The 19,524-nt window shown below is 45.1% G+C and overlaps 1 protein-coding gene across 6 annotated transcripts in view; it reads left to right on the plus strand.

The window, feature by feature from the left end:
- IDO2 (indoleamine 2,3-dioxygenase 2) overlaps positions 1–19,524 on the plus strand; it is a 66,592-nt gene that overhangs the window by 17,770 nt on the left and 29,298 nt on the right. For 2 of the 6 annotated variants that reach the window (XM_021077735.2, XM_085004254.1), the window contains exons 2-6: positions 680–775; positions 8,447–8,566; positions 12,705–12,823; positions 14,660–14,674; positions 17,501–17,600. In XM_021077735.2, coding sequence (XP_020933394.2) covers positions 680–775; positions 8,447–8,566; positions 12,705–12,823; positions 14,660–14,674; positions 17,501–17,600 — 450 coding nt within the window. Of the gene's footprint in view, positions 1–679; positions 776–7,408; positions 7,975–8,446; positions 8,567–12,704; positions 12,824–14,659; positions 14,675–17,500; positions 17,601–19,524 lie in introns of those variants that run through there. The other 4 variants (XM_085004252.1, XM_085004255.1, XM_021077738.2 and 1 more) reach the window with 3 other exon arrangements.

A 19,524-nucleotide genomic window follows, 5' to 3' on the forward strand; every position in this document is an offset into this window, starting at 1 on the left:
ATGTATTCTAGGAAAAAAAGTTCGATCTGATTTTCCAGTGAAATCTTCCATCATTCTTTCTCTTGAGCTTTATTTTCTAGTAATACTGTGTCACTTGTAATCCCCAGAAGCAGAGTTATCTCTATTTATCCATTATCTAGTCTGTTTCACTACCTTCCCATCTTCAAATTTCCAACCAGAAAAGTCCCTTTCAGACCCTAATACTGGCCCCAATGTGGTATTTCTAGAGTAGTTCCCTTTAATTCTGTTGAACAGCTGGCAGGTTTGACTGCTTCCTCCTCTGCTCATTCTTGAGCTTACACACATCAGCAATTGAACATATTACACGGTTTTGGGTATATCTGAGTACATTTTTTGGGGGGCCATGCCCACAGCATGTGGACATACCAGCCATAGACCTGTTGCCATAGCAGTGACCCAAATTTCTTCATTGACCATGCTAGATCCTTAACCTGCTGCTCTACCAGGGAACTCTCCAAGGGCATTTTATTTATCCCTTGCTGGACCAGATGCTCCTTAAGCACAGGGATTTTGGGGTTTTGGTCACCTGTGCTTCTGCAGTGTGTCCAGAGGGTCCAGCGTAGAACGAGTTCTCATAACGCGTTGACCTGAATGCTGCTTGAAGACCGAAATCTGAAAGCAGTTAAATACTGAGACATGTTGTATTCCTTTGATGCAGAAAGAACTCCCCGATCATTACAGGCCCTGGATGGAAATTGCCAGCAAACTCCCTCACTTGATTGACACTCACCAGCTTCGAGCTCAAGTGAACAAGGTAACACTTTCTGTCTTCTCTTTAACCCCATCTCGCAACCCTCTTTTCATCATCACACCACTTTCCTTTCACAACACAGAAGTCGGTCCACAGCCTGGGCACTGATGTTAAGTTTATCACCCCAAACTATCTTACTGTTTGTAATAAGCAGAATCGTATGTTCTTGGTAATGACAAATACTTACAATTTCCAGAGACTGCCCAGAGCAATCCCTGGAACACAGGGAGCCCTAAACAAGTATGCATTTAGAAAAGGAACACAGTCTGGCTGGGAATTGTCAACAACTGATGGATAAGATCTGATAAGATCAAGCTGGGGAAGAAGAGCGGGGACTTCTCAGCGTCCTCAGGCCAAGTCATGTGGTGGGGACTCTCTGCCCTCTGATTAAGGTGACATTGATTTGCCATCAGTGTCTCGTGAAAGAGTGGAACCAAGAAGCATTCTGAGTTATAAAGTCAGATTGGTAGGTTCTTTGGAAATAATGGATAAGTCTATAAACCACAAATGGGGAAAGTTGAGCAACGTCACTGTATATAAGGAATGCTGACATTTCTTGGTCCTGGGACTCCACGGGAATAATAAGAAGGTGTAACAGGAGTTCCCATTGTGGCACAGCAGAAACGAGGCTGACTAATATCCATGAGACTTCAGGTTCGATTCGTAGCCTTGCTCAGCACATTAAGGATCCGGCATTGCCATGAGCTGTGGTGTAGGTCACAGATGTGGCTCAGATCTGGCTTTGCTGTGGTTGTAGTGTAGGCCGGCAGCTACAGCTCCGATTCGACCCCTCGTCTGGGAACCTCCATATGCCTCGGGTGTGGCCCTAAAAAGAAAGAAAAAGAAAAAAGAAAAGAAAAGGTGTAACAGGAAGAATATGGATTTTGATTGGATTGTGATGATCATTGTACAACTACAAATGTAATAAAGACATTGAGTAATTAAAACAAAAAGAATATGGATTTTGACTCAGGAAGACCGAGTCAGACCCTTGGTTTTGTCCCTTAGCAGCGATAAACCTTGAGCAAGTTACTTAACATTTTATTTATTCTGCTTCCATATTTATAAAATGTGAGACATTCTGGCCCCTAAAATTGTGAAAGCTACATGGCTTTTGAAATACCCTTTCATATTTCCTCCCCGCAATAGCATTCCTTATATATGTATATTTCCCTCTGGTCTCTTCATTACTCTCACCGATCTGGAGTGCCATGTGATTTTAGAGATATAAGAGGTTTTCCACCCTCCACGATGCTCCTTCCTTTCATATCTATAATTATAAATTCATTTAAACATATTTGGTGTGGCTCGGTGGTAACGAACCTGACTACTATCTCTGAAGATGTGGGTTGGATCCCTGGCCCTGCTCAGTAGGTTAAGGATCTCAAGGTGCCATGAGCTATGGTATAGGTTGCAGATACAGCTCAGATCCCACGTTGCTGTGGCTGTGGCACAGGCCAGCTGTTGTGGTTCCAATTGGACCCCTAGCCTGGGAACTTCCATATGCCACATATGCAGCCCTAAAAGGCCAAAAAAAAAACCCCCAAAAACACCTAAGTGGGGAATTCCTTTGTGGTAAAGTGGATTAAATATCTTGTGTCGTCACTGTGGCAGCTTGGGTCACTGCTGTGTCATGGGTTCCATCCCTGGCCTGGGAAATTCCACAAGTCACAGGCAAGGCAAAAACAAAAACAAAAACACAACAAACAAACAGGCCTAGTGAATGTCTGCTAAGTGCAGGCACAAGATTTAAAACTCTGGAAGAGATTCAAGACTTTAGTGTCTTTAGTGTCTATGCAGATGGTAAACTAAACCTAAGAATTTATTTTTATGCTGCAAAAAGTCTCATTAACAGGATTCAAGACATCCCAAAAGAAAATATCTGAGAGTGAGGGAAAAACAAGATAAGTGGCCAGTGATGAAATAAAAACATTAAGGATTTTTATACCGTATTAAGAAAATTTTATCAGATCCAGAAATAAAGTCTACAGTACTAATGCCAAGCATCCAACCAAAGGAGAAATAAGACCCCTGGGAGTTCCCTAGTGGTGCAGCAGGTTAAGGATTCTGCATTGTCACTGCAGCTGCTGTGGCTGGAGTTCGATCCCTGGCCCAGGAAATTCCTCATGACTTGAGTGTGGCCAAAAAAGTAAAAGAAGCTCCCCGCCCCCGTACCCCCAGAAGCTCCTTCCCTCTCCCATCTGAGAGGAACAGGGTGTGGAAACAAGGGAGAGTTTGTAGTAAGCAGATTCAAGTTCAATTTGTGAACCAGACAGTCCTCTGTACCAGGCTTTCCCCTGGCTTCATGGGATAAAAGCTCTGTAGGTGAAGGGTGTATTGTATTGATGCTTCTCCTCTGGTCAGTGTCATCAAGAAAAGGCCAGGTGTGTCCAGCTAACCTCTGGCTGCTGTAAACATGGGCATGGGGGAAACAGCCCAGCACAGCAATGGAATTAACCCCCTGCCACTGCCACTGGGTTAAGGAGTGTCTCTCCAGATATCAGGTCTACTTGGAAGCCTGAAGGTGACCTTATTCGGAAATAGATACTCGAGGTACCTAAAGTGATATTGCATTCCAGTGCACTCTCAGTGCAGTAAGACTGGTGTGCTTAGTGCAAGAAGGAAATTCAGACTTGGAGACACAGATGCACGGGTGAGAACATCAGGTGAATACAGAGGCTGAGATTGAACGGATGCATCTATAAGCCCTTAAATGTTCCCAAGAGTTGCTGGCAATCACCAGAGACCAGGAGAAAAACATAGACCAGATTCCCCCTTAGAGTCGCCAGAAGGAACAAACCTCATAGATACCTTAATGCCAGACTTCCAGCCTCCAGAACTGTGAGTGCATCTGAAACCAGGCTCTGTACACCAGCTCCACTTAAGTCTCGGAGGCAGGATCTTAGGTGAAGCAGAAAGAACAGCTTTATTGCTTTGCCAGGCAAAGGAGACCACAGCAGGCTAACGCCTCCAAGCTGCGTCCTCCCTTGAGAGGAGATTGCAAGGGGTTTATAGGTTTAGCTGGAAAAATCAGGGCTGTTGATGAGGATTAGGGCGCCGGCATTCTTCTCCTTGCAGAGATCATTTCAAAGTCATCAAGGCTGGAGTCAGGTGGTTCGGTGACTATTGTTGGTGGTCTTTGGGGTTATCACCTTTGACTTTGTCTCTGCAGTGAAGGTTGCTCACAAGAGGAAGGGGGTGTTTGGGAGTGTTTCAAAGCAAAAGAAAACACTAGGCACACAATCTTACTCTGACTAGAAAGGAATCACTAGTTAAAGGATAGCAATGAAGCAAGGAAGAATTCATTTGTGAAAAGCCCATTAGTGTAAATTCACGGGCCCAGGCAGGACATAACATCATGGAGACTGCGTTAACTAGTTTTTAGCTGTAACAATAGTCCCTAATCATTAACTCTGGAATCAGCCTTTTGAGACGAAGGGGTGGCCTGGGAGGCTAAAGGAAAAGCCATCTACTTCAAAACATAAAGATGTGGGGGCTTGTACAAGATTTCAAGAGAAGATATTTCTGTTGTGTTCCTTGGTTGAGGCAGCCTTAGGAAACTAACACAACATTCATGGCCAGCCTCTACAAATTCCTCATCGACAACTAACTCGGAAACAAACAAACAAAAAAAAACACCTTTTAGATTTCACTGCTGTAGACTGAGACAGAAAACCATCATGAGAAGCAAATATTATGGCTTCCCACCACACATGGAGCTTCAGACTAAGACATGCATCCTTCTGAGTCCTTCACGTGGCACAAACAACATAATCAGTGAATTCACACTTTTTTTTTTTTTTTTTTTTTTTTTTTTTTTGGTCTTTTCAGGGCCACACCCACGGCATATGGAGGTTCCCAGGCTAGGGATCCAACTGGAGCTATAGCTGCTGGCCTACACCACAGCCACAGCAACAGCAGATCAGAGCTGAGTCTGTGAACTACACCACGGCTCATGGCAATGCTGGATCCTTACCCCACTGAGTGAGGCCAGGGATCAAACCTGCAACCTCATGGTTCCTAGTCGGATTTGTTTCCACTGCGCCATGACGGGAACTCCTATTTTTTATTTTATTTTTTTTTCTTTTACTGCCACACCCATAGCTAGGGGTGCAATGCGAGCCGTAGCTGAGGCCTATGCCACAGCCACAGCAACCTGGGATCCTAGCCACTTATGGCAACGACAGATCCTTAACCCACTGAGCAGGGCCATGGATCGAACCTGAATCCTCAAGGATTCTATGTCAGGTTCTTAACCCACTGAGCCATGAGGGGAACTCCTGAATTTACACTTTTCATCTCACAGTACTCCCAGGCCAACCACCATGTTCTTAGAAAGCCTCAGTGTATTTCCCTATATCTTGGTAAAAAATGTGTTTGTCGACTTACACTCCCCTGTCTTAGAGGAAGAGAAAGATTCCCCCTTCTCCACCCCCTGGGTCAAAGCTCGACAGGCAACTGATTTATTCACAGGAAGCTACCCAAGAGAAGGAACTCAGAAATATTCTAGAAACATGAGGAGGAAAATTATGTTACTAAACCTGACAACACTAACCTCTCTTCCTGAGATGAATGGATAACCCCAAGTTACTGAACAGTAGGAAGAGAAGAAGTGCATCAAAAAGGAGGAGTTGGAGTTCCAGTTGTGTCTCAGTGGGTTACGAACGGGACTACTATCCATGAGGTTGCAGGTTCGATCCCTGACCTCGCTCAGTGAGGTTAAGGATACAGCACTGCCGTGAGCTGTGGTGTAGGTCGAAGACGTGGCTCGGATCCTGAGTTGCTGTGGCTGTGGCTGTGGCGTAGGCCGGCAGCTGCAGTTCTGATTTGACTCCTAGTCTGGGAACTTCCATATACCATGGGTACAGCCATAAAAAGACAAAAAAAAAAAAAAAAAAAAGAGGAGGGAATTTCAGGACTTGCGGCTTCCAGTAAAAACCTGAAGATGAAACAACCAGTGCTTTAAAAAATCTGATTAAAGGTCTCCAGTTTATTTACCTCCTAAAGATAAGTTGCTGTGTAAAAGGAACTTTGGGGAAGCAAAGAAATAAACAAATAAAAAAACTCAATATAAGCCCAAATAAATAAGGGAAAACCTGATTCCAGAAAAATAGTTTGTTTCAGTTAAGCAAATGCTGCCTAAATATGGGTGGGTTTTTTGTTCTGTTGTAATTTGATTTTCATTTGGTTTTGTTTTGTTTTTGGCCTTGCCTGTGGCATGTGGCTGAGCCCCTGCAGTGACAATACTGGATCCTTAACCCACGAGAACTCCTAAACCAGGGTTTTTGAGACCAATTGTGAAAATCTTACTCCATGTGCTCAGTATTCTCAACTCAGCCTCCTTCATATTTATACAAAGAGACGTTGTAACCAATATTCAGAAAATCAGGAAATATGCCAGCCAGCAAGAGCTAGGCACAAAAGAAAACTGTTTTGTGTTTTGATGCAATGAAGCTAAACTACTCTTGCTTTTGCAAAAGCATTTGCTTTCCACCTTACAGGGAAAAACAATTATGTAATTAAGTTGATAACCTGAAACTGACAAAAGTATTTAAAGTTCTTATCTCACTCTTTTCCTAATCATGTCATTTTTTTTTTTTTGGTAGAAAAAAATCCCATTACAAAGGTCTCTGTTTTAATCAATTAAAACATTATTTGTATGTTTGCCTGGGGAGAGTCTATAGGTTCTGAAATACACAGGAAGTTTCCAAAAAACAAAACAGAACCTCTAGCCAAGAGAAACCTTCTCAGTCAGGACACCTTATTCTCTCACTCTGAGACTGCCACACTGTAAGAAGTCAATAGCCACTCCTGGCTACCAAGCACCTGAAATGTGGCCATGAAAAATTGACATGTAAGATATTCACTGAAGTTTGAAGACTCACTATAAAAAGAGAGTGTAAACTATCTTAATATGTTTTTTTTCAAAGTCTTTTTTGCTTTGTTTTTTGTTTTTGGTCTTTTTAGGGCCACATCCACAGCATATGGAGGTTCCCAGGCTAGGGGGTGGAAATGGAGCTACAGCTGTGGGCCACAGCCACAATCACAGCAATGAGGGATCCGAGCTGCCTCTGCAACCTACACCACAGCTCACAGAGGCTCTGGATCCTCAACCCACTGAGCAAGGCCAGGGATTGAACCTGCATCTTCATGGATGCTAGTCAGATTCCTTTCTGCTAAGCCACTCTTGGAACTCCCTATCTATCTTGATATTTTTAATACTTATTATATGTTGATAATATTTTGCCTATATTATCCTAGATCAAATGTTATTAAAACTAAGTCTATCTGTTTCTTGGGGTTTTTGTTGTTTTTTCTACTCAAAATCTGGCTGACAGAAAATGTAAAATTACACACATGGCTCTCATTTATACTGGGCAGGGTTGCCTTCAGAGAGCAGGGCTGCAGTCTGCAGAACTGAAGTAACCCCCTGGCTCAGTCCCTCTTGGCTCTGTGACCCTATGTAAAGATCTTTTTCAGACTCTCAGTTTTGGCCTGTGGGTTTGGGGGAAGACAGATTACCGCCCTGCGTTGGAAACTTTTAGCGTTATGCCGCGCACGCGCGCACACACACACACACACACACACACACACACACACACCCCTTTCTAGATTCTATCCCGAGTCCATTTTTAGGGCCAAAGTCTGGCAAAGTGCGGACAGACACGGAGATGCTGCCCCCTAGAGGACAGCGGAGGAAGGAGTCCATCGCGAAGGCTGAGGCTCCAGCTTCCTGGCCCGGTCCCAGCCCATCCTTCATCTAGGAGCTTAAAGAGACAACCCGCGACGTCCACCGCTGCCCCTTCTGGCGCTTCGGACCCGGGACAGCGTCACCTGGGAAGATCCACATCAGACTGTGTCTAGCGCTGGGGAAGGGATTGGGGACGGAGGAAACTCTAGGAGGATGTGCAAGGAAGCTGGAGCTCAGAGGCTGTTGATGGCAACCAAGACCCGCCAGGCTCACTCCGGCAAAACTGAGAAACAGTCATTTTTGCTTGGGTAGCGCTGTGGGTAGTAACTCACTTGCGTACAAGGTTTTGCCTTCAATAACATCACCTTTAAACCTCCCGAAGAGTCATCTTGAACAAGGAGGAAGCAGGCGTGGAGAGGTGAAAAGACCCAGCCAAGATCACGGGAAGTGTTTGGACTGGACGTGCTTGGATGGGACTGAACCCACCCCACCCTCACTCCAGCTCAGCTAGGTATCGGATCACATTCCTAATTCCACTGGGTCTGTTTACCTATGAAGAAAACAAAGAGAGTAATCCCCACAGCTACAGGGCTATTATTCGGGGTAAATGGACCAGTTAGCAGAGGTGCTTTCCTAAGGCAGGATTGTAAAGATTGCCCTGGGAGACGGCCCTTCAGTAAATGATAGCAATCTTGGGACTTAGTTATTCTACAACGCTCTAACCAAGCTGTCATTTCAGTGATGGTGACCAGAGTCCAGCACAATCAGGGGGACAATTTGGGGCACTTCGTGAGCAAAATCATCTGAAATGCCTTCTACACGGCAGCATCTTAAGATCAGAGGAGGAATGGGTGTGTGCAGAGACTCAGGCCCTTCAAAGAAACATAGCCCATCTTTTACACCCAAAGATCCCTTCAAGCCACAGCAGCCCTATGTCCATCCCACTCCTGCAGCTGGTAATATCTGGCAATTCTCTTGAACAGATGCCCCTCTTGAACTGCCAGTTCCTCACGGGTTACAAGGAGCAGCACCTGGCCCACCTGATCCTGAGCTTTATCACCATGGGGTATGTCTGGCAGGAAGGAGAGACGCAGCCCAAAGAGGTAGGGGCAGAGGGACGCCTGTTTTGTCATCCAGCAGGTCTGCGGCACCCGGGGTGTGCTTGCTCTACTATTTTCCCTGAAAATGGGTCCCTTCTGGGTTTCCTCCCTCCTGGGGGATATGAATTGAAGGAAGGGCAAAGGGTTCATTGACATGAAAGATGTTTCTACCTTCTGGCCAAGGGTTACTTTTCTTTAGAACCTGTAGCCCTTTCATCAAGTTTTGGATCTTTTTTTTTTTTTTTCAATTTTTATTTGGTATCCACTCTCCTCCAAGAATTTTGAAGTCTCCAATTTGAAGGCAAGTCCTGAGATGTCATAAAAAATATAACAGCTTCCTTTTAACAGCGTTTTGTGCTCTTCTACACATCTATAATCACAGTCATTGTTCACCGTCCCGGAAGGTAAGTATGTCCAAGCTCTGCCCATTTTGCAGACACCGGGGGGTGGGGTGGGGGTAACAGAAGTTAAATTGCTCGCCCAAGGTCAGATAGCAAGTTTGTGGAAACTTCAAGGCCACAACGCAGATCTTCTGCTATCACGTCAGAGGCACACGTTGCATGTTATAACACCAGTCTTATTTTTGTTTTTCACGTTGTTTACTATCTACCAGTATGGGTCTGTCTCTTAATAATTCATGTAAATCCCTTTTGAATCTTTGCATAACATTTACAGTTTTGCTCTGAACCTTGGGACATGAGATCTTTGAGTTCCAGTAACTGCATGGACCCCTGGGTGTCCTCACAACAGCCAGGAGGCCCTGGCAACTTCTTGATGTTCTTTCTCTCCAGACCGTCACAAGTCTTTTTTTTTTTAATTTTAATTTTTAAAATTATTTAATTATTTAATTTTTAATTTTTTAATTTAATTTAATTTTAATTTTTTAAATTTAAGTTTAATTTTTTAAATTTAATTTAATTTACAATAAATTGTAACACTTATTTACAATATTGTGTTAGTTTCAGGTGTACTGCAAAGCGAATCAGTTAAATTTCTTTTCAGATTCTTTTCCTGTATAGGTTATTACAGAATATTGAGTAGAATTTCCCCATGCTATACAGTGGGACCTTGTTACTTGCCTATTTTGTATATAGCAGTGTGTATATGCTAATCCCAAACTCTTAATTTATCCCTTCCCCCAGTGTTTTCCTCTTTGGTAACCATAAGTCTGGTTTTAAAACCTGTGAGTCTGGGGAGTTCCCATCGTGGCACAGTGGAAACTAATCTGACTGGGAGCCATGAAGTTGCGGGTTCGATCCCTGGCCTTGCTCAGTGGATTAAGGATCTGGTGTGGCTGTGAGCTCTGGTGTAGGTCGCAGATGTGGCTTTGATCTGGTGTTGCTGTGGCTGTGATGTAGGCCAGCAGCTATAGCTCTGATTAGACCCCTAGCCTGAGGACCTCCATGTGCTGTGGGTGCAGCCCTAAAAAGAAAAAAAAAAAAAACTGTGATTCTGTCTTGTAAATAAGTTCATTTGTGTCATTTTTTATTATATTATATTCCACATATTAGTCATCCCATATGATATTTATCTTTGTCTGACTGACTTCACTTAGTGCAATCATCTCAAGGTCCATCCATGTTGCTGCAAATGGCTCTTTGCCATGGAGTCCACTGCCTCCTGAGCCTGGAGCTGCCTGTTCCCCCTGCCATGCCCGGGCTTCCCCCTACATCCCCTGCTGCCCCTTTTCAGACTTTTCAAATATCAGGATGTCTAACTATAAACAAAAAATCATGTGTTGGAGTTCCCTTGTAGCACAGTAAGTTAAGGACCCAGTGTTGTCACTGCTGTGGTGCAGGTTTGATCCCTGGCCCAGGAATTTCTGCACGCCGTGGACTTGCCCACTCCCCACTCCAAAAAAAAAGAAAAAAAGAATCATGTGTTTTGTCATGGTCTGTGCACATGGGGAGAAGAGTCTCAGGACTCCTTTCAGGGTGAAAAGAAAGAAGAGTTTATTGAGCATGGTGAGATGGAAAGAAAGTAGAGTTCATTGATTGAGGCGAGAGAGGCTGCAAGTGCAGCAGGATGGCTTCCTGTTGACCAGGGAGAGCCGACCCTGGCCGTGTGGTCATGTCTGCTTTCATAGCCCAGGGAGAAGGGAGGCCTTACGATACACCTGCTGACCTGCTGATTGGTTGGGGGAGAAGTAATCTTAGGATACTTTTGCTGGTTGGTTGGGGGCATATAAGGCCCCCATAGGGGTGGGGTGCGGAGTGGGCCACATACCTTTCCTAGTAGGGGCAGGAAGGAGCAGGGCAGGTTGTTCAAGGTGGGGGAGGGGGGCATTAAGATGAGACAGGTGGGATGATAAGGGTCTGGTCGTTCTTGTCTTGCCCAGAGGCTTCGAGCTGTCTCTCCTTGAAGGGGCTTTGAAGCCCACCATGCCCACCATGCCCACCGTGTCTGTTTTGGAAAGTTGAGATCCAGGCATGCGGTAGAACATCCCAGTGAGTGTCCCTCCCCTTCTGCTCTCAGAATCATAATCCTCAGTCAGAGGTAGGGGTAGGGCAGGCGACAGGGGAGGAAGCCTCCAGATGGGCCTGCATCCTTCCAGGCCACCAGGGTATCCCCCCTGCTCTCCCGCCCCCCTCCTTGGGGCAGCCCTTACTTTCTGGGTACCTCCTCCTCTATCGTTCCCACTAAGCAGACCCCTCACTTCTGCACTGCTCTCCTCACCCTCGTCCTCCCAAGGATTGGCTTTAAGTTTGAATTTGAAAACTCTTTAGGGCTCTTTATTGTTTTCTAACTAAGAAACTGTTTTGTCCCAAGCTTAAGGGGAAACAGAGGCAGGAGCTAGACTTCTTTGAGTAGATATTTCTACCTTGACGGGGAAGGAAAAGGGAAGTGGGAGGTAGGAAGCATAAGGATGATCCTGGATCTAGATGAATTTAGCCTTGTATGTGGTTTAAGCCCCCCATCCCCGCTCCCATGGATCTGAGTAGTTTTTTCCTGGATTTGTAAGCAGGTAGGGCTCTGAGTTTTCTTCAGATTAACTCAGGGGTTGAGAGGAAACTGATTTGAGATGATTTATTTGAAGTTGTTATTGGATTTGAATTAGTGTCCTATTCTTCCCATTCCTCTCCCTGATTTGCATGCGTGCGTGTGCACGTGCACACACACACACACACACACACACACACACTCCTAAAAATATGACTACACACACAAACACAAATATATATAGATATCTGTATCTATCTATCTATCTGGATGTGTGTGTGTGTGTGTGTGTGTGTGTATAGAAAGATTTTTCTCCCACTACTCGTTACCTCAGCCCCAATTTATGCTTAAATATTTTGTAATGTCCATTTTTGCACAGTTTTCAGAGATTTTTTGTATTCCATCTCTGTGTGTGTGGGTTCCAATTTCATAATTTTTTTTTTTTTTTTTTTGTCTTTTTAGGGCCACACCCAAGGCATGTGGAAGTTCCCAGGCTAGGGGTCAGATTGGAGCTGGAGCTGCCGGCCTATGCCAGAGACACAGCAACTCAGGATCTGAGCCTCGTCTGCAGCCTACACCACAGCTCACAGCAACACCAGATCCTTAACCCACTGAGCAAGGGCAGGGATCGAACCTGCATCCTCATGGATACTAGTCAGATTCACTTCCTCTGAGCCATGACAGGAACGCCCAATTTTGTAATTTTCTCTCTCTCTCTCTTTTTTTTTTTTTTTTTTTTTTTTTTTTGTCTTTTTGCTATTTCTTTGGGCTGCTCCCGCAGCATATGGAGTTTCCCAGGCTAGGGGTCTCATCGGAGCTGTAGCCACTGGCCTACGCCAGAGCCACAGCAACGCAGGATCCGAGCCGCGTCTGCAACCTACACCACAGCTCACGGCAACGCCGGATCATTAACCCACTGAGCAAGGGCAGGGACCGAACCCGCAACCTCATGGTTCCTAGTTGGATTCGTTAACCACTGCGCCACGACGGGAACTCCTGTAATTTTCTCTTATACTTCAAACCATCCTCATGAACAACATCCCCAGGTTGTTAACAGAATGAACATGAGAGCAAGGTGTGTGTGTACATGAATCACTCACATAATTTCATAATTTCATTTCTTTACCAAAGACAGCCATGATTAAGTTCTCTGATGCATTCTTTCTAGAATATACTAACTGTCTGGATTTACATCTGAAAGGTTCTGCCAAGAAACCTTGCCCTTCCCTTTGTGGAGGTTTCCAGGAACTTGGGGCTCCCCCCTATCCTGGTTCATGCAGACTTGGTGCTGGCCAACTGGGCTGCAAGGAATCCGGAAAAGTAAGTCAGGGAGAGGGAGCTTGGGGTTTGATCAGATTAACACCGAGTAAGGGAGAGTCTTGAGACTTTTAACCTTATAAGAAAAGCCCAGGGCTTTTCAGCTATTTTGTGGTTAGAGATATTCATATTTATTACCTGATTCACAGTTCCAAAGAAGGGGTGAACTTGAACACAAGTTCAATAAATCACAGTTGTTGTGGTCTGTGCACGGGTTGAAAAAAGAATTTCCAGACTCGCAGTGGGGTGAAAAGAAAGATAAATTTATTGAGATAAGAGTGGGGTGACTTCCTGATTAGGGTAAGCAGACCCTGAGCTCAATGTCCTTTTTGTTTTTATAGCCCAGGCACAGAAGAAAGAGGGGAGGTCTTAGGATACACTTGCTGGTCAGGGGTGGGAGTATAAGGCCCCTAGAGGGGTGAGGTGAGGAGTGGGTCACATACTTTTCCTAGGAGGGTCAGGAAGGGGCAGGCCAGGTTGATTACGAAGGGCTCAAGAACTCTGTTACAATTGCGGTGGGACAGAAGGGGCCATGGTAAGGGTTTGTTTGTTTGTTTGTTTGTTTGTTTATCTCAGCCAGCAGCTCTTTGAATTTATCTCTTGGGAGAGGCCTTGGAGTCCCACAACAGTCTTTAGGACTTTGAACACACCCTGAATCCACTGGAGCAGGTCACTACAAATACATAAAAGGAGTATGATAACATGTCAGGGTGGCCACAGGCTAAATGTTCTAGGGCTGATGGATAAGTTGAGCTCTAGCTCACTCTTTGTCATGGAGGAAAACATTTCCCTTCATATTGAGGTTCCTTGGCTGGTCTAATAATTAAATAGACATAAGACAGCTTAGCAGGAGAAAAACAGATGTCATTCTATCCAAAAACATATGGTTCACTCGTATGTATAAATGAATGGGGGTTATGCTTTCAAGTGCCTAATTCCCACTTTAAAACTTCATGCTGGGAGTTCCTGTCAGGGTGCATTGGAAACAAATCTGACTAGGAACCATGAGGTTGTGGGTTCGATCCCTGGCCTCACTCAGTGGGTTAAGGATCGGGCGTTGCTGTAGCTGTGGTGTAGGCTGGCATCTGTAGCTCTAATTTGACCCCTAGCCTGGGAACCTCCATATGCCTCAGGTGCGGCCCTAAAAAGACAAAAGACAAAAAAAAAAAAAAAAAAAAAAAAAAAAAAAAAAACTTCATGCTGGGAATTCCCCTTGTGGCTCAGTGGGTTAAGAACCTGACTGGTATCCATGAGGATTCAGGTTTGATCCCTGGCCTTGACAAAAAAAAAAAAAAAAAAAAAAAGGAAGCAATACATTTGTGGAGAATAGACAAGACAAAGGGGTTTGGGCTTGGGGTGGCTAATTTGTAAAGAAGTAACAAGATTTGCTTATACACACTTCTCAGCCCTGAATTCCTCCCTCTGGTGGTAAGGCTGTCTCTCTATCTCCTGATACTGGAAGAGTGCTTTCCTGTGGGAGACTTATTTCCCACCTTCAGGGTCACAGGGGAGGTCAGAGCCTCCCTCTTGCTCCTGCTGTTTCTCAACTACCTTTCATTCAAAATGATCAATAAGCTAAAATGGCACATTTGGGGTGACCTTATTCAGCTCTCCTCAGGTCCGTAGTCTAGCCGCAACCTGCAACATTGAAACTGTGCATTAGTGTGTGTGTGTGTGTGTGTGTGTGTGTATGTTTGTGTGTCTTTGTGTCTGCATGTGCATTTACAAAGAGCTGTGCATGCCTGGGTGCATGTGACCCCAGAAGGCATGTTAGGTTTGCACACTGATTGGCTCTTTTCTTTTCTTTTTTTCTTTCATCGATAACTGAAACTGGACTAGACCCCTGGAAATAAGGTAAGTTCTCAGAAATCCTTCACTCACTTTAGGATCCAGGCCAGCTATCAAAGCTTACAGTAAAACAAAAAAGAAGGCATACAAAGCCATATGTGTAGTATATAAACCCTAAAAAAAAAAAAGCATGAAAACAAGACTATAAGCAAATGTGCTCCAAATTGACAGCCCCAAAGTTAACAGTAGTTGATTCTGCTGTGTAGAGATTAAGGCATTAATTGTCTTTCTTTTTTTTTTTTTTTTTTTTCTTTTTTTTTGGCTGCACTGGCGGCATCTGGAAGTCCCCAGGCTAGGAGTGGGATCAGAGCTGTAGCTGCTGGCCTAGGTCATGGCCACAGCAACACTGGATCTGAGCTGCATCTGTGAACTGTGTTGCAGCTTGCAGCAATGCTGGATCCTTAATCCATTAGCAAGGCGAAGGATTGAACCTCCATCATCACAGAGATATAGCATTGGGTCCTTAACCCACTGAGCCACAATAGGAACTCCAAGGTGTTAATTTTCCTAATAAAACAAGTAAAATGAAATGCAAGAACAGAAAACAAACAACAAAAACTGAAATTTACCAGTTCTCATTCTCTGTGATTCTTTGAGGTCTAATGACCTGAAAACAATCTCTAGTCTCACCATTAACTTCTATGAAAGGCCAAATTGCAAGGCAGTAGTTGCTACAACTACAGAAGAATTCTTCTGCAATATTATAGAGACTGGGCCTGGTAGAACAAGGCTGGTCCAGACATTCTTAGGCTCTTCTTTCCCCACAGAGCAAAATTACCCTCTAAGCTGACATTTCCTTTCTCATCACCAAACCTTAGCTCAATAAAGGGGCTCAGAAAGAGCTATAACTTGGGGGATGGAAGGACAAGGGGTAAAGACCCCATTTCCCTCGCTAGTGCGATGCTGCTGGAACAATGGACACCTTGACTTTGTTTTCTTTTCTTTCTTTCTTTTTTTTTTCTTTTCATTTCTTCGTGTACTTAAAATGTTAGAGGCTGAAGGGATTTATGAATTTTTTTTTATGTTTTGTAGACTAGATCCACATCTGGGATGAATCCATAATAGGAGTTCCCACTGTGGTGCCATGGGATAAGAATCTGACTGTAGCAGCTCAGGTTACTTCAGAGGCCCGGGTTCAATTCCCTGCCCAGTGCCTTGGGTTAAAAATGATCTGGCATGGCCAGAGCTGTGGCATAGGGGACATCTGTGGCTCAGATTTGATCTCTAACCCAGGAACTTACATATACTGTGGATGCAGCCATTAAAAAAAAAAAAATCCCTCTACAGTGGTCTTCAGCTTTCATTGTCATAATACAGCATTTGAAAGAAAAAAAAAATCACTGATTGGAAAGAACACTTGAACTCATGGGTTAAGAACCCAGCTAGTGTCCATGAGGATGTGGGTTCAATCCCTGGCCTTGCTCAGTGGGTTAAGGATCCAGCATTGCCATGAGCTCCAGTGTAAGTTGCAGATGCTGCTCAGATCTGGCATTGCTGTGGTTGTGGTGTAAGCCAGTAGCTGCAGCTCCTATTCAACCCCTAGCCCGGGAACTTCCATATGCAGCAGGTAAGCACTGCCCCCACCCCCCCCACCACCAGAAAAAGCACTTGCCTGAGTTATGAAACTGTTCTTGACTACATCCTGGGACTAAGCAGCTGGATGAGCTTGAGGAGACTATTTTGTTTCTTTGGGCCATAGTTTTATGTCTGTGAAAAAGGAGCCTGGGATTAGCATTAGACACTATGCTCCTGACACACGGATGGAGTGATGGGCCCTAGATGAGTCAAGTGAATAATCAACCTGAGCTGTCCACTTGGGTTTCAGGGGTCCCATGATGGGGATGGCCTGGGGCCACCAGGGTCATGCCAGACTTTGAGGGTCCTCAATGTTGGGGTCTCTGCACGCAGGTGGGAAAAGAATGTTCCAGATTCAAAGCAAGGTGTAGAAAAGACAAGTTTATTGAGATAAGAGACTCTGTTAACACAGCACACCGACTTCCTGATAATCAGGGAGAGCCAGCCCTCGGCACATGGTTGTGTCTGTTTTTATAGCCCAGAGAGAGAGGAGTGCAAGAAGAGGGCTTGCCATCCACCTGTGGACCTGCTGATTAGCTAGGGAAGGATGAGGTCTTCTGATACACTTGCTGGCAATGTAGGGCATATACTGCCCCTATAGGAGTGGGGTTAGGAGTCAGGTAAGGAGTGGGCCACATACCTTTCCTAGTAGGGGGCAGGAAGGAATAGGCCAAGTTGCTGGGGTGGGGAGGGCCTTAGGAACATTGTAACAACCATAGTGAGATGGATAGGATGAAAAGGGTCTGGTAATTCTTTTTTTTTTTTTTTTTTTTTTTTTGGTCTATTTAGGGTCTCACCCTTGGCATATGGAGATGTCCAGGCTTGGGATCAAATCGGAGGTGCAGCCGCTGGCCTACACCACAGCCACAGCAACACCAGATCTGAGCTGCATCTGTGACCTACATCACACCTCACGGAAATGCCTTATCCTTAACCCACTGAGCAAGGCCAGGGATTGAACTTACACCCTCATGGATACTAGTCAGATTCATTTCCACTGAACCACCAAGAATGCCAAGGGTCTGATAATTCCTATCTTAGCCGGGGCTTGACGTCCCACACTCCAGTTGGGTGAACCTGGGCAGGAGCAGATCTATCTCCTTCCTTCCCCAAGGATGCTGAAAGGATGCTCAGATGTCAGCCTCCAGCCGCCTTGTAGAGAGAACTTGGTCCACTGTTTCAACCTTGTACTTGATTTGTCAAGACCACTGCTGGACTCCATGTACTCACTGTGTTCAAATCTCTCTCCCTTCCAAGGAACCTGGACCCCATTGTCTCCTTTCCTGGGGGAGAAAGCATCCGTGGTTTTATACTGGTGACTGTTTTGGTGGAGAAAGCAGCGGTACCCGGGATTAAGGTACCTTCTCATGCACGACACTTTTTTTTTTTTTTTCCTCTAAATGAGAAATCAGTCTGGATTTCTCTTTCCCTGTGGTGCATTAGTCAACAGAGACAAGCATAGGCTTTGGCTTATTTGGTTACTTGAGCAAAGTGATCTCAGTTCTAGCCATCAGAGAGGTCTTCCTTTGCTCAACAGCTGGGAAATGTGGACTCGACCGGGTGCCCATGTCACCGAAATCTCAGCTGCTTCTGTTCACTGATGTCAAGTGGAAAAGCACAGACAGAGTTGGAGGAGCTACAGAAAAAGCAGCTTTAATTGCCAGGCAAAGAGGGGAACATAGCAGGCTAGCGCATCAAGGACAGTGCCCGCCTTGGAGGGGGTAGTGAGAAGTCTCACAGTGTTTGAGGAGCAGGGCGTGATCAGCTCATGGACACTTTCCTGATTGGTTGTTGGTGAGGTCATCGTGTCAGTGTCATCAACCTTCTGGTTCCAACTGATCTGGGGTCCATGTGCTTGTGGGCAGCACACAGTTGGCTTCTTCCACACAGTGGGGGCTTCAGCACCTGCAAAACAGCTCCAAGGACATGGCTCAGAATATTATCTATAGTCTTTGAAGAATAGAAGGCCCTTGATTTTGTTGAATGGCTGAATTATTATTATTGTTTTTTTCCTTTTTTTTTTTTTTTTGTCTTCTTAGGGCTGCACCTGCAACATATAGAAGTTTCCAGATTAGGGATCAAATCAGAGGTGTAGCTTCTGGCTTATGCCACAGCCACAGCAACATGGGATCCGAGCCCAAATCCGTGATCTACATGAGAGCTCACAGCCAAGCCAGATCCTTAACCCACTGAGTGCGGCCAGGGATCAAACCCACCTTCTTGGGGATACTGGTTGGGTTCGTTACCACCGAGCCACAGTAGGAACTCCCTTTTCTCTGTGTTTTCTCACTTCTCTGATTCAGTTGGTTCTTTGGCTAAAGGTTTTCTATAGATAAAAAGGCAGGTGGGGGTCCACTCTGGGAAGGCCTCCCAAGGTCCTGCTTGGCTAAACCTGTTTAACAAAGAGCAGTGTCCTAGGCAATGTGCTGCCTGGGGGAAGAAGAGAGACGTTGTTCCAGCCTCCACAGAGGCTCACCAGCCAGGGGAGGAAGAGGGATTGATGTCTAGGGTGACAAGAAAAAGGGGCAGTGTTTCCTGAAAAGACCTCTGAAAACCTAATCTAGTTTTGAAGCATCAGGCAGAGGTTTCTAAGGGATATGGCAACTCATAAAGTTAAAACCTGAGAAATGTAGAGGGAGAGAGAGCTAGGGAGAGAGAAACAGACAGACATAGACATAAAGAGAGAGAGAGAGACAGAGACACAGAGAAAGAAACAGAGTGACAGACAAAGACAGAGAGAGAGACAGAGGTACAGAAAAAGAGAGAAACAGAGAGAAAAAGAAAGACAGACAGAAACAGAAAGGGAGACACAGAGACAGAAAAAGAGAAAGAGAGAGAGAGATTAAGAGAAAAACAGAGAGAAAGAGACAGAAAGAGAGAGGGAGTGGAGGGCTTGTTTCTGGCAGAGGGAATCGCCATGCAAAGACTCTGGGGAACAATGAACCTTCTGGAGTTCCTGTCATGGCTCAGTGGTTAACGAACCTGACTAGCATCCTTGAGATTGCAGGTTTGATCCCTGGCCTTGCTCAGTGGGTTAAGGACCCTGCATTGCCATGAGCTGTGGTGTAGGTCGCAGACGCAGCTCAGATCCCGCATTGCTATGGCTCTGGTGTAGGCCGGCAGCTACAGCTCCGATTCGACCCCTAGCCTGGGAACCTCCATAGGCCTCGGGTGCTGCGCTAAAAAGCAAAAAACAAACAAATAAAAACAAACAATGAAACTTCTTTGAGATTATCTGGCCCTGGGGGCTTATAAACTTGAATTCTTTCAGGGGCCAGGCA

This window comes from Sus scrofa, chromosome 17 (genome assembly GCF_054392235.1).
Source record: "Sus scrofa isolate SSC_HxYL_T2T_F1_AM1 chromosome 17, Sscrofa_HxYL_maternal_Yorkshire_Landrace_v2.0, whole genome shotgun sequence".
Classification (NCBI taxonomy): Eukaryota; Metazoa; Chordata; class Mammalia; order Artiodactyla; family Suidae; genus Sus; species Sus scrofa.